Source organism: Tyto alba, unplaced genomic scaffold (assembly GCF_018691265.1).
Source record: "Tyto alba isolate M040663 unplaced genomic scaffold, T.alba_DEE_v4.0 Super-Scaffold_9, whole genome shotgun sequence".
NCBI lineage: Eukaryota > Metazoa > Chordata > Aves > Strigiformes > Tytonidae > Tyto > Tyto alba.
Genome location: NW_024881330.1, coordinates 23,694,290 through 23,708,380, shown reverse-complemented (window position 1 = coordinate 23,708,380; position 14,091 = coordinate 23,694,290). Strand labels below are relative to the sequence as shown.

The 14,091-nt window shown below is 41.0% G+C and overlaps 1 protein-coding gene across 4 annotated transcripts in view; it reads left to right on the top strand.

Annotated features, from left to right (window-relative positions):
* Positions 1 to 14,091, top strand: part of VPS13B (vacuolar protein sorting 13 homolog B) — a 471,233-nt gene that overhangs the window by 442,935 nt on the left and 14,207 nt on the right. For all 4 annotated transcript variants that reach the window (XM_042785990.1, XM_042785992.1, XM_042785989.1 and 1 more), the window contains 4 exons: positions 2,187 to 2,305; positions 3,533 to 4,356; positions 8,854 to 9,030; positions 9,969 to 10,139. In XM_042785990.1, coding sequence (XP_042641924.1) covers positions 2,187 to 2,305; positions 3,533 to 4,356; positions 8,854 to 9,030; positions 9,969 to 10,139 — 1,291 coding nt within the window. The remainder of the gene's footprint in view (positions 1 to 2,186; positions 2,306 to 3,532; positions 4,357 to 8,853; positions 9,031 to 9,968; positions 10,140 to 14,091) is intronic.

Sequence of the window (14,091 nt, the reverse complement as noted above, 5' to 3'; positions counted from 1 at the left end):
TCCTGAAAATTTCTGGACCCTGTATGCAAAGAATCCCACAGGATCCAGGAAAACCCTTCTATTTGGTAACTTAATTATCACAGGATTTTTATCTTTACATCTTGTAGGAATCATCACTGTCATTCTCCCTCTGTGTCTTCACAGAAGCTAAGCAGGTCTTTCCAAAACAAAACAAAAAGCCCCTTTTCTTTCCTTCTGTTATTTTTCTCATGTTTTGAGGTAAATGAAAACTTCCTTGACTGGAGTAATTCTTTTTGATGGGCATTTTTTCCATCTTTGAAGTCATTAGTTTACATGGAATCAACATAAACTGCTTGGCTCTTTGAAAGAAATACTAGTTTCAGATGTTTTCCCTGGGGACCAATCACAAAATGCTCTTGATTATTGAGTGTTATGTTATATAGCAAGTAGTTCAGTTTCATTCAGCAAGCCAGTCAAGCAATGCAAGGTTTCAAATTTCAGTCATTAATGTTATGCCAGACCAGGGTTCTTTATAAGTATCTGGCTCCTAGAAGGAATTAGATGCTAAGACAACATTTGGGGATCATTGTCTACTTGAAGAACTCTCAAAATAAATGTGTAGCCTTCTGTTATTGAAGTTTTAGGGTTTACATGTAGAGAATTTCCCCAGGATTTCTCAGTCAGTCTTTCTCTTAGAAAACTATAAATTTAAGTACATAAGGAATATGCTAATAGCTCCACATGCCACTCAGTTCAGATTGTGAAATAACTGGGATTTAAAAGATTTTAAGTAATTTGTACTCTTTCTACCTAATCACAGATAAGGTATTTATCATCAAAATCATCTGATACAGGAATTAAAATGACCAATCTTTAAGATCAATGAGGGGCTTTTAGAATAATGAGTGTGTATCGAAAATTCAGTAAATGTTCTGTTCTCTCCAATTCCATCATGCAGAATTGCGAATCTCTTTCAGATAATCAAAGGATTAAAATTGACACATCAAAATTAGAAATTCTTTCATATGTAATTCTCAGGAAAATAAGGCATAACTTGAGGAACAAAATTTAATTATCTGTGCAAGGTTGTTAAAATAGTGTAACAAGAATCAATTTAAGTGCTGATACTACTAAATTTCCAAATGCTTTTCCTTCTGGTGACTTGTTAACGGCAGGAAAGATTCTTCAAGACAAAGAACTGTTTCTTTTACCTGTGCTAGACCAATATCTTTGTCATATTTGTTGAGTTTACATTCCTTTAAATTATAGCTTCTGTCATTACAATCTAATAAACAGTTGTGTTGATATTAGCCCCTCAAGAAAACAGAAGCCAGATTGCTCTAACAAGGGCTGCTGTGAGTTTTCCAAACCTGAAAAGACCTTAATCTTTTATATTCCGGCGGGGGGGGGGGGGGGGGAAATTGCACAGAAATATTACAGAATTAAGCTCCAAAAACAATACATCATTTCTTTAAGTAGAGTATTTATTCCTAAGGACAGCTTGTTCAGAATGAAAGTTTACGCATCTGTAAGCAAGACACAAACCTGTTGTCAAGTTCCCGTTTTCATGCCTTTTTAGATGTTTTATGCTTTTCAATAGGCTTTTGTCATTTCTTTGTGGCACTACCTCGGTTGTGAAGGTGTTCGTACAAAACCAGTTTAGATGGCTTAAAAATGTGTTCGGTGTCGAGTTGTTAAGCAAGTCTTCATGAATCCAAAATGTTACTTATTTTTCAGTCTTCATGTGTTTTGCAGCATGCTACTGGCCATTCATCTACCCAGCTCTGAGGTAGGGTGTAGCAATATGTTAATTTAGGTTTTCTTCTCCAGAGGTGAGATTTTGCAGAGCTCCAGAAATATGCCATTCTCCTTAATCCAAAATCACAATTTAAAATTTCCTATTTATTTTTTTCTCATGTAACTTGTCCCTCCCCAGCACATCTTGCTTATTTCTGGAGAAGAAGTGTTTTAAAATGTTAAAATATATTCAGTTATACAGGTAAAGAGTGAGGTGCAGATTTCATCTTGCTGTACAGTTTAAATACTTCAAGTATCAGAGCTCTTATTTTCTGAAGTATTGAAATCTGTTTCTGTTTTTCCTGAAACAGTATCATGATTCAAGTAAAAGATTTCAGCCAGAAGGCAGTGATAGGATTAATTCAAATTATGACATTAAAAGTAGTAATTTCAGTAGCATTCCATATGTTTCTAACTCTCTCCACTAGATTGTGTTCTTAACTGGCTTTGGCTATGTTTATGTGGACGTCGCCCATCAGTGTGGAACAACAGTTATAACCTTGGCCCCAGAAGGACGAGCAGGACCCGTCGAAATCAACCTCAACAGGTACATAAAGCACATAAAAGATGATAAAAAGCATTGCCAAACAGTGCTGAGAGGTCGGTCAGCTTTCTAAGTGTTAACTGACTGATGAATTTTGGCTTAACTTTTTGTTTTGTTTAATACTGCAGCATGCTCTGTGGCATATGTTTAGACCATATGTTATGCTTTGTATATCACAGTTAAAAAAGGACAATCTAACATCAAAAGTCATGTCACTTTAGGGTAAACACTAGATGTCTGATACAAAAAGAAGTCCTAAGTTGTTCATTAAAGAAAGACATTTGCCATCATAATTAATTTTGAGTGTCTTCATCCGTTTAAAATGTATTTAGCCAGGTCCTGCCATCTGTAATCATAAAAGCTCCCACTAAAATTGGTAGAAAGCTTGATGTGAAAAGGCTGTAGAAATAGTCTTACAATCAGTAATTAACTGTACTTGATTATAACACTCTTCTTTAGAAGACTTTCCCACTTCCATAACACACCACAACCCAGTCGTCAGCTCCATTAAGCGCAATTATAACACTACCTGTTTCCAAGATGTTTCCAATGCCTGGCCTCCAACGATGCTGTTACAATTAGAGTGGAATTTGTTGTACTGTTTTTATTTGCACTGTAATTAAGTATTAATCCCTGAGAAACTGGTCATCAGCAGTACATAATAGCCCACTTGCTAGTTAAATCTGGCAATGGGCAGTTAACACCGGAGGGCGGGAGGCTCTCCATGCTATCAGTTTAAAAATGTTGTGGTGGCTTCGTTGGAGGGCACTTGCTGCGTGTGATGTGAAATGAATTGTCTGTAATAGTAACTTTCAGCAGTAGCTCCCAGGAAAATACTGTAACAGCTGAAGCTGTACATGAATTATCAGAGAATTGAATTTGTTGTTTGCTTTAATACCTGGCTCTGTTGCAAATCTAACAGGGAATTACTGTGTATATAGAGATGTTCCTGTCCAAACTACCCTGTTGACTGATACGAAAGAAAGAGAAACCTGTCATAGGTGTGCAATATCCCACCTCTTGGAAGACCTCCTGGGTGGTACTCACTGTGCTGATTAAGCTGCCAGATCCCATTAACATTAATGGGACTTGCACAGTGAGTTTTCCATGTGTTATAGAGAACGTCTGTGAGGGTCAGCAATGTCTCTCCCAATAGCTTTTTGAGAAAGCAAGATGCCAGGTGAACTCAAAACATCCGAAGTGACGAAACTCCTTTTCTCTCCTGTCTAGAAGTCAAGAGCAAACCTTGTCACTGAAAATGTTCATCACTCAGTTAAGTCTTGCTGCATTTGATGATATTACAAACCACAAAGTGTCCTCTGAACTTCTGCGTCTCACAGCCGACAACGTCTTCCTCCACGTGGCCCCAGCCACCAGCTGCCTGAGACCCCTGTCGCAGGACTTCCAGCGGGACGCCATGGAAGGCCTCCCACAATTTCATAGTCTCCAAGTGTATTGTGAAGACTTGCAACTGGACAATCAGTTGTACAGCAAATCCAATTTCCATTTTGCAGTCCTGCTGTGCCAAGGAGAGAAAAATGAGACCATGCAGTGGTCCAGAGTGAACAACCTCATTGTTTGTAACAAAGATTTGGAAAGCTATAAGGAAAACTGCTTTATAAAACTCTGCATTGCTTTTTCCAAGGAAGAAAATTTCATGTTTCACATGAATGACCTGAGCTTTGAGCTCAAACCAGCTAGGCTGTATGTGGAAGACACCTTTGTTTACTACATTAAGACTTTGTTTGATACATATCTTCCAGAAAACAAAACCACTTGTCAATCCATTAATACTTCAGATACTACCCTGATACTGCCTGAACAAGTGAGAGAGCATGCAAGAGCTTTAGTCAAGCCAGTGAAGTTAAGAAAATTAACAATACAACCTGTTAATCTGCTTGTCAGTATTCACGCTTCACTGAAATTGTACATAGCCTCAGATCACACTCCTCTCTCCTTCTCGGTGTTTGAGCGAGGACCCATCTTCACCACTGCCAGACAACTTATCCATGCCTTGGCCATGCATTATGCTGCTGGAGCACTTTTCAGAGCAGGTCAGTACTTTTCCTTAACATGTAACATTTTTATTAGGTACCAGGATTCTGTGATTTTCTCTCAGATGAATAACCTAGATGTTAGCCTTACAGTTGTTGTTTTCCTCAGACACTATTTGATAATGATATTTTCAGACACCTTTCATGTCCTGCCATACAACAGAAGGAAAATAAAATGGCTGAGCAGACACCAGTGAAGATTTGTAAACTTGTGCTAAACATTAGCCAGCCGCCTGAAGGCTTTACAAAACCCTGAACACAGCATAAAAAAGTATTCTAGCTGGCTTAGGTTTTGTCATTTTATATTATAGCACTAGTCAGAATCAACGCACATTCCTCACATAAACTCCCCAAAACTATGTTTAATCAAATTATTCAGCATGTTGCTCTGCATTCAGAAGTAAATTACAGCCCTGAATGTTGTTTTGTTGTTAAAACTCCTTTTGGCTGCAGTTTATGATTAGAAATCTGTCTTTCTTCATACAGCCTTCATGCTAAACTGGCACACAGATGTTTGTTGTCCTTTGATCCAAGAACTATGAAGTTTGCTGTTACTAACTTTTTCCCATATAGGATTAATAGTGAGCAATTAGTCTATTGGGTTAGCAGGTACATTCTGTTTCCCATAAATATTAATTTAGGAATCATTAAATTTGGTCTCTGATGTGTCTTAGTGTGGAATGGAATTTGCACCTAAAACAGGAGGAAGCTCCTCCGTGATCACACACAAGTAATGTGTGATCACTCCACACTGAACCATGGGATTTATTTTCCTGCAATACTAATTGTCAGATTTTCTGAAATCCTGATGCTTCCATTTGTGCTGCAAGCACAGCTGCAACCTGATTTCTGTTCACAGTTTCCAGAATTGTACACTTGCATTTCAGGTATTTATAAATAGAAATCGTGAGGTGCTGACCTGGTCTTTCACTGTGTGCACACCTGACTTGCATAGCTAATTATGGCAACTGTACACAGTTGTGCACTAGAACATTGTGCATCAATTCGTTATTTTCTTTCATTATTTTGCTTGCAAAATTTGCAGGTTTTTCTTTTCACTGCTTGTTTGGATTTGTTTTACAGTCAAATCCCACAGTACAAAAGGGGAGATCTAGTTTCCTGCTAATTAAGGGTGAGACTGTGGCCAGATATGATCCACAGTGTGAACGCTTCTCCCTACAACTGGCAAGAAGTGGTGATACAAGTGGTGATAGGCTGCAGCAGGAAATTGGGGTTATACTGGCTTCTCATCCGCAACATCCCATGTGAGGCACATATGCTAGTTCGGGGTTCCTGAGCCTGGTCTTGGTCTTTCCTCCTGCGCTACCGTTGCAGTGTGCAGCAGTGCACTAGCCACCCCTTGCTCTGGGCTCATGATGTAGCTGAAATCCAGCAAGTTTAAGTATATAAGAAATAAGGTTTGCTACAGTGGAACTTCTCTTCAGGGAAATACAGAAGTATATACTTAGTTACTACTCAAATCCCACTGAAAGCACTAAAATGTATTTTTTAAAAGGGGTTACCATGATTGAAATGGTAAATTGCATTGATTAGTGTTTACTTGGGCAAAAGATACTTTATTTTGAAGAGTTTGTGACACTTGTCAAAAGGCTGTGTCAACAGATCTTAAAAGGAGGAAAAAAATCAAGCAAAAAGCTTTATATGTCCTGCAAACCCTAACTCCTTTCCTCGCCATCAGGTGAGTTACACTTCTTGGATTGGTCTCTTGTGGAAGAGGACTTCACTCATCTGCATTTTAACCACATTAATCTGCAAAACAACAGCTTGTTTGACCCCTTTCTGCTCACCACTGTCCCATGCATAAATCATAGCATCTGCACAAATGGCAATCCCATACAGCTATGCCTTGCGGTCCACGTGGGATATAGTCTCATTTTGCCCTTAGCTGTGTGCAAGACCGTTGCTGCCCTGTGGGAGGGGGCAGGATTTGCCCCAAAAGCCTGCTAAAGGGGACATATCAGGGTGCCCCATATGTTGCAAAGGAGCTGTCAGAATCCATGTCTCATAAGCAATGAATGGGGCTGGGGAGCTCTGCTCAAATATGCTGATTAGCATTGCTTGTCTCACATTAGCAAAACTTGCAATGGAAATCTCTCATCCTTTTCTAATTAAGTTGGCTTCTATTTAGAAGTTAATAAAACTCTATTTTAAAATATTACTGGTATCAGCCAGATCTAACCCTGCAGTTGCCTATAAAAAAAATGCCATGGCTCTCTGCTAATATAGTCATAATTATTTCATATTAGTGGATATAATTACTAAGCATACTTTGGGAAATGGTAACGTGACATGATACTGTATTTCTGGAAAGTAAAACGCAGGACGGAGCTTCTGAACTGAGGGATTATTCCTGATTCATCATTCTCCTATTCCTGACTTACTCCCACGCCTTCCTCCTTGGGTTGGGTGGTCCACGCCGGCAGTGAGGAGCCGTTACTGTTGCTCTGAGCGTTGGCCAAGGAGGGTCACCCTTGCCACAGGTTGCACATTCCTCCCATGTGCTCTCCAAGGGTGAGCACACGCCTTCCAGAGCTTCCCAAAACTGACTGCACACAGGCCAGGGCCAGACAGCAACAGCCCATCCCCAGGATACCAGGCAACCTCTCAGCTTTGTCTTTAAGTGGTTTCGTTCCCGGTTTTAATCCGGTTTTCATTCCTGAACACGCTGCCTGATCAAACAGGTGAGTGGAGTTGGAGTCTCCCGTGTCCCGGCCTGCCAGTGCCTGCTGGGGGTGTTGCAGGGCAGCAAGGCAGTGAGCCACGGTGTTGTGCAGCCCCTTTCCATCACACCACCACCTCAATACAAGGAATGCCAAAAATATTTAGGGAAAAAAAAAAAAAAAAAAAAAAAGCTGTGAGGGATTATTGCATTGTTATTGATCAGAAAAAGCAGAAAGAGCATCTCTTCCATCTGTACATGCCTCCCCACCCCTCCAGCTTTTCATCACTTCACACAGTGGCAAGGATAATTTATTAAAAATACTGCAGCGAGGGAGTCGCAGGCCCAGCCTGGAGCGCTGGCTTCCCCTGGTCCCCAGCAGGGAAGGGCTGCCAGGGGGACACTCCGGTCCAGGGCCGGCACCGCGAGGCCACGGCGCTCGTTGCCGCTCTGCTCGTCACGTTGCCAGTAGTACTTGTTTCTTGTTTTCATAGTCCATTCCACCCTCTCCCTTACGTCCACTGTGGTTCCCGGTTTTTATACTACTTATACTGGAGTTCTCAACCTGCCAGGGCTGAAATGTGGGACAGATTCAACAAGAATAATAGATTTTCCGGGAGCTTAGAATGATAGTATGAGATTAATTCATTTCATATGAGTAACATTCTCTCTTCTGTTCAGCTTCATGATTCAACCTTCCACGGGAGTGACTGGGAGGGGTTAAGAGAAAACAAGAAAAGCATCTGGGTAGCAGGAGTTTGTGGTGATGAGATGGGAATGAGGAGGGCAGTGCAGATCAAGGGCCCTCGGCGGGAGAGCAGGAGGCCAGTCTGTCCATCCTTCAGTTCTCCTGGCCCTGTCACGCCTTGTGTCGTTCTGACAGTGCCAGCTGAAATTCATGGTACCAGGGCTGGGAGACCGGGCGGGTCCCGTTTAACGTTTATTGCCGCTTCTAAATCGCTCTCTCTGGGCTGCCGAAAAAAAAAAGTTATGCAGCACTATTTCCCTAATAAATCTGCTGCCAACCAGCCTGAGAAAGGCAAGACCTGCAAACAGCTTTCCAGCAACAGATTGTTGCGCGCTCGGCCATCCAGCAAGCTGCTGGCAACCCTGTATTTATATAGGAAACCAGATCCGCAGATACCTCTCCTGGGATATGCATAAGGAATACTCCCCTATGAGTAACCTAATCAGCATGTAGATGTCATTGCTGTTTACACAACTGCACTGAGAAAAAGACATTTGTCTGGCTTTCACTGCACTCTGAAAGAAAATGATCAGCTTAGAAGGGTTGGGGTGGATTTAAAATAACTTCTTAAGCACTTGTCAAAAATCTGCATCCCCTTTCCTAACACTCCATCAAGCAATTGACCTGCACGCTCCCGTAAAGCAGTACATTGTATCAGTGTAAACTCCCTGTCACAATTCTATCACATAAGGATGTGAAATCACAACGCTGCCTTATAGCATCTAAAACCGACCCAGAGATCTGAACTTGCAGTCCCGTTCCCCCGTAGCCGTGAGGCTCTAGCATCCACCTCCCTCGCACACTTTTAGCAGAAATACGGGAAGCTCCTGGAAGGAAGTCATTCTAAAGCTATTTGTGAGTTTGCCAAAAGGATTTCTTTGATTTACGAAGTATGAAAGATTGCCATTTCTGAATTCATAGTAGATGAGTTATTTCCTGTGTTTTGCTCAAAGGAAGTTCATAATGCAATGAATTCTAGTGTGAAAAAGATAATTAAGGAATAACCTTTTCACAACTGCTGCTTCTGCAGTTTTTGCAGCTGTAACATGTGTCCTCTTTCTCCACACAGGCTGGGTTGTCGGATCGTTGGAAATTCTTGGAAGCCCAGCTAGTCTGGTGAGAAGCATAGGGAACGGCATAGCTGATTTCTTTAGGCTCCCCTATGAAGGGCTGACCAGAGGCCCAGGAGCATTTGTCAGTGGAGTTTCCAGAGGAACAACATCATTTGTAAAACACATTTCCAAAGGTAGAGCTTTCACTTTGTTGCTCCAACTACTGCTTTGTTGTCGTGTGTTGTTAAAGGATGTGTTAAAGTTTTAAACGATATTGCTTGCAGCTTTGTTTGGCTTGCAGGGCTGCAGCAAAATGCTGGGAGGGTAACAAAGCTTCCATATAACATCTTATGTATTAAACAGATCACCGCTTAACGACAGTGCATAAGAATGTTTCAGAAACTTCAGAATTTTAAACCTCCCAGTGGGAAATGGAGATTGTCTCAGCCAGTATTTCATGTGATAACTGCAGAAATATTAAAGGTGTTCTGTACTTCTGCTAACCATCAGAAATTCTACACTCTGTCGCCTCATCTTTTTTTTTTTTTTTTTTTTCTTTTTTTTAAAGTAGATACAGTTGTCATAGCTGTGTAAGTACGTGGATAGGTTTTGACAGTGGGGCTGGGCTGGCCTGAGAACAGGAGCAGCAGACTTTTGTTTTGCAAAGTCTGTATAAACAGTGCCATCGCGTGGCTTCGGCCGTGCGGGAGGGACCACGGCACAGCAGCCCCAGCCCCTCGCTCCTGCTCTGGGCTCCCTCAGGACACATCCTCCTGAGCTCCGTCTGTAAATATTTGTTTACCTTTCCATCACACACACCCGCACACCCACACACCCACCCCATTTAGGTCAGCCTTACAGAAGTTTGGGAGCTGGGGAAGGATGTTCGGACGAGTTGCAGTTCCCAGCAGCCAGGCAAACCTGGTGCGGGCTCATGAAAAGGCGTGCCGTGGACCGTAGAAGCAGTGTGGTGATGCTTAACAAATACTAAAGCATGTTGCACATGGGTGACTTTTCAATTGTCTTGCTCTTCTGCTCGTAAGCTCCGTATTGCAGTGAGGCATAGAACGTCTCTGTGTTTTAAATGAAAGCATTCTGATGCAGACCCAAATGTACATCTCCATGTATTTAGGTACACTGACGTCAATTACCAATCTGGCAACAAGTCTTGCTCGCAATATGGATAGGCTGTCACTGGATGAGGAGCATTACAACAGACAAGAAGAATGGAGAAGGCAGCTTCCAGAGAGCCTGGGAGAAGGACTGAGACAGGGGCTCTCTCGTTTAGGCATTAGCCTTCTAGGTAACATACTATTAAATATCAAGTTGAGTGTTAATACTGATGTCTGATCTGCTCACCAGCCTTTTCTCCATGTGAGTTATAATTGCAAATTCTGTTTGTTTTGGTATTTTCTTGTGAAATGGCCTCACAGTATATATGAGATACTGTTTCTTTTTATCAGGGTTTAGTGACTTTTGTATATGATTTTGCTGATAAAATAATTGCAGCTATAGAATGCACTCTGTTTGTGAAATAACTTTTTCATTGGTACACGATGCGTATCTGAGAAGAAAAGAATAATTATGCATTGGGCAGGGTGACTTGTAACTAAGTCAGCACAAAGACGTCATCATGGTCATGTTTACTTTCCAAGGAGTTATAGGAATGCCTTCCGAACCTGCTTGATTTTGCTGTAGATATCAGGGATTCTTGGTTTTGTTTGAAAACCACTTGAACTTAGTGCAGATGTTAAGTAAGCTTTGATGAGGAATTCTGCTTTTACAAAGAGACCCAGATCATCCTGATTCAGTGTAATTATATTCATCAAGCAGCCAAGTGGTTTGCTTAGAAGTGAAGATTACTCTGGCCATTTCAAAACAGAACCTAAAAATCTGAAAACGAACCCACACTGGAAAAAATCTCTATGAGAAGTTTTGCAGTAAGGGGCTGGATTTTCTAGGTTACTTCTACTTGTCACACAGCAGAGGAATGTAGAACTGTATTGTTTGGCAGAGTTCCTCAGTACGTATTAAAGAGTATGAATCCCTTAGAGATCAAAGTGACCAAAAGCAGTCCAGTGCAAAAGGTTAGCAGAGCTGAAGCTTGAAAGGATTTGTCCTCTTTCCTAATCTCCAGTAGTGTACACAACTGCTAAATTTGCAACCGCAACCCTGAAAGCCCCAAAGAGGAAGTGGTAAAAATGTTACAAGTTTGGGTTAAGTTACTGGAAATTATTTTAAGCAATAACATTAGATGATGTGAAGCACTGTCATTTGATAATGCCTGTAAAGCGGCAAGCGAGTGTCCTGGGAGAAATGTGCATAAAGGAGAAATTGCATGTATTAGTAGCTACTATCCCAATAGCAAGCTGTTACTGGTGTTGCAAATCAAAGGCAGTTCGGAGAAGGTTTTATTTTTCCTTCTTGTTTTATTGGACTAAGGGCAGTCAGGTTGAGTAGCTAGATGAAAGATTATGCCTCAGAAGCACTGTGTCAGCCTGGTGTATATGTGCTGGTGAAATGGTTTGGTGGTCTGGGCTCAGTTACTAGTAAGACAGCGAGATAATGTGGTGGCTCTCCCCCTCACTGACCCACCAGAGCACTTGCAGCTAAAAGCATCAGCTGTACAGCCTGAAGTAAAGAGCAAAACTTTGTTGATTTGGCTGTAACAAGGCAAAGTTTCTGCTGTTCAGGAAAGTCAGGAACTCAGAACATGCGTGCACAAATATGCCGTGCCTGTTGCACAAGGCTTCCGTTGTTTGCGGGCGTATGCCTGAGTTAAAAACAAAACTGAAAAAAAGAGTTAGAATTTCAGTGTCCCTGATTTCCTAAGAAATCAGACTTCATGCTAGAAACTTCGAGCTTCACATTAGCATTTAAACAGTGCTCCTCCGCAAGCTAGGATCTTGTTCTTGCACAATTATTATTTAGAGATTCCTCCCTGCTAAAATCCTCTGTTCTTAGCAGCAGAGGCAAGGAAGCCTGCAGATAAATAGCTACAGTTACTGTGTAGCTGGACTTGACAAATACGGGACCTCTCAGTAAGGCAGGAATCAGAAGTAGTCACTGAATTTGTATCGGGCGTAATTTTTTTATTTAAAACTGATTTTTAAAAAGCATATTTTCTCTGTATACATAGCAACATTCATGTAAATTGTGTCGAGACCTAAATTATGAATAGACCTACGTTTCACTTTTTACAAAGGTGCCAGAAAGCTGTTTCTGTCCCGACCATTTAGTTTAAAGAATATTCTGGCTTCACAAAAAAAAAGTGATAGTTGAAGGGGAGGTGTCACTATGCTGCTTTCTTTCACCAGCATGTTCGGAGTAAACATGAACATGCTTACTTTCAAAACACTTCCAGGTTCTTCATACATAACAAAATTAATCTGAGAGTTACTATGTCGTTTTCCTTCACAAGGATGAAGAGTTCAGAGGAGCACAGGAATGCAGAGAGCAAGACCCTTTGAAGCCATAATTTCTATGACTTTCTAATTGTAAAATTGAGAAGTATGCAGAAGATTTCTAGGATAGTCACAGTACTGTCATGTTTGTAAAAGCCATCTGACTCATGAAAGCAGCTTAAAGAATCACAAATGCAGATTTCATGCCTGGGCACAGGCATGTAAGATACGTTCACCAATACATTGTGGTATCTATGCAGAAAAAGAGTTGCATTTCTGATTTTTCTGAAAATCTGGCTCATGGTGGCCCTGATGCAGCAGAGCTCTTAAGCACATGCTTAAGTGCTTTGCTGAATTAGGGCCAAAATCGTGTACTCTTGTCTCTTCCTCAGTGCAAGTTGTTCCCTGTGGTACATTCTTAAGTGCTTTGTCCTGTCTCGTTTTAAATGACTCAAGCACTGCCAGGGTGTTGTTTGATTTGATTGTTATCTTTGGCTGGCTGTCATCTTCTTTTCTAGTTTGGAGGAGACTTCGGGGTCATTTTAGTAACATCTGTGTGTGAAAAAAAGCAAAAGATAATGATAGGTGTGTTTTTTCTTTTATATGATTAGACAAAGCTGCAGTGAAATTGTATTTAAACTATTTAGGTGATCGGCACTCCCTACCAAGGAACTGTCTTTTGCATTTTGTATGACAGGGTCAAGCTTAAAATAATAATTTATAACCATGTAAAAGAGAATATTGAAACTATAGGCTTTATTTTCAACTACTGGTTCTAGTGAAGAATATCGTGTTGAAGTGCCTCCTTTTGGGAAGCTGAGCCTTTCTGCATGACTGTAAAGCTGACAACTAGTAGAAAAGCCATTTCTCACAATGACAAAAGTGCTCGACATTTCAGTTACTCCTTGCTTTTGGGGAAAGTGAATTGATAGTAATACTGACTGACAGTGTAACTGTGCTGCTAGAGGAGGTAAAGCCTGGATTTCAGAAGTTCAGATTTTTGTTATTAAGGTTGGTGGTGGTCGTTCTTGCTGTGCAACTGCCACTCTAAGCTTGCCTGTCTACAAGCAAGATACTAAGAGCCAGTGCTAACCCTGAAGGTTTATGCTCTTCCACGCACTAATTCTGCAAAAGTATTAGTGCACACCAACGGGTGCTCTTTTCCTTTAGCTGTATTTTTATGTGATGTTTGCCGTGATGAGACAACGCTTCAGCCGTATTTTTGGTGTGAAACACTTGCGGCAATCCTGAAGGACAACAGAGAAAAGGAAAAGAAGCAAAATGGTTTCAGCTTGGCTAGCTTCCAGCCCCATGGCAAAGCATGGCCAGTTTCTGTTCGTGGGGGATTTTTTCCAGTTATTTCTTGGTCTTAAAGTTTGTCACAGGCAACCCGAGCTTTGCTAAGTTCTGTAAGCCGTGCTGCATTCACCAGAGATTGTCAGTCTGTGCACGAACCAGTCGCTGCCTGTAAACAAATTCTTCTTGAAGTAATACAGTGATGTACTCTGAACTATCTGAATTTTGCAGTTATCAAAGTATCTTTTTTATGGTTACTGAGCAACATGTATCAACCAGAGTGCACCCCAGCTGATGTGTAGCAGATGTTACGGTGTTGCTTGAACCTCTTTGGTCCAGTAATGGAAGAATATGTTTTTGTTTTGTTGCTTTGGTGTTTAATTTTATTGAGGTTTTCTTTATACATACATAATCTGTGTGTACATATGTGGACATGCATATAAAATTGAATGCCTAGGGTAAGGAAGGAAAGAAAAATGGATAATGGTTTCATTTAAAAAAAAAAAAAAAAAAAAAAAGGGCAAGGGACATTATAGAGAAGGGACAGGGACAGCA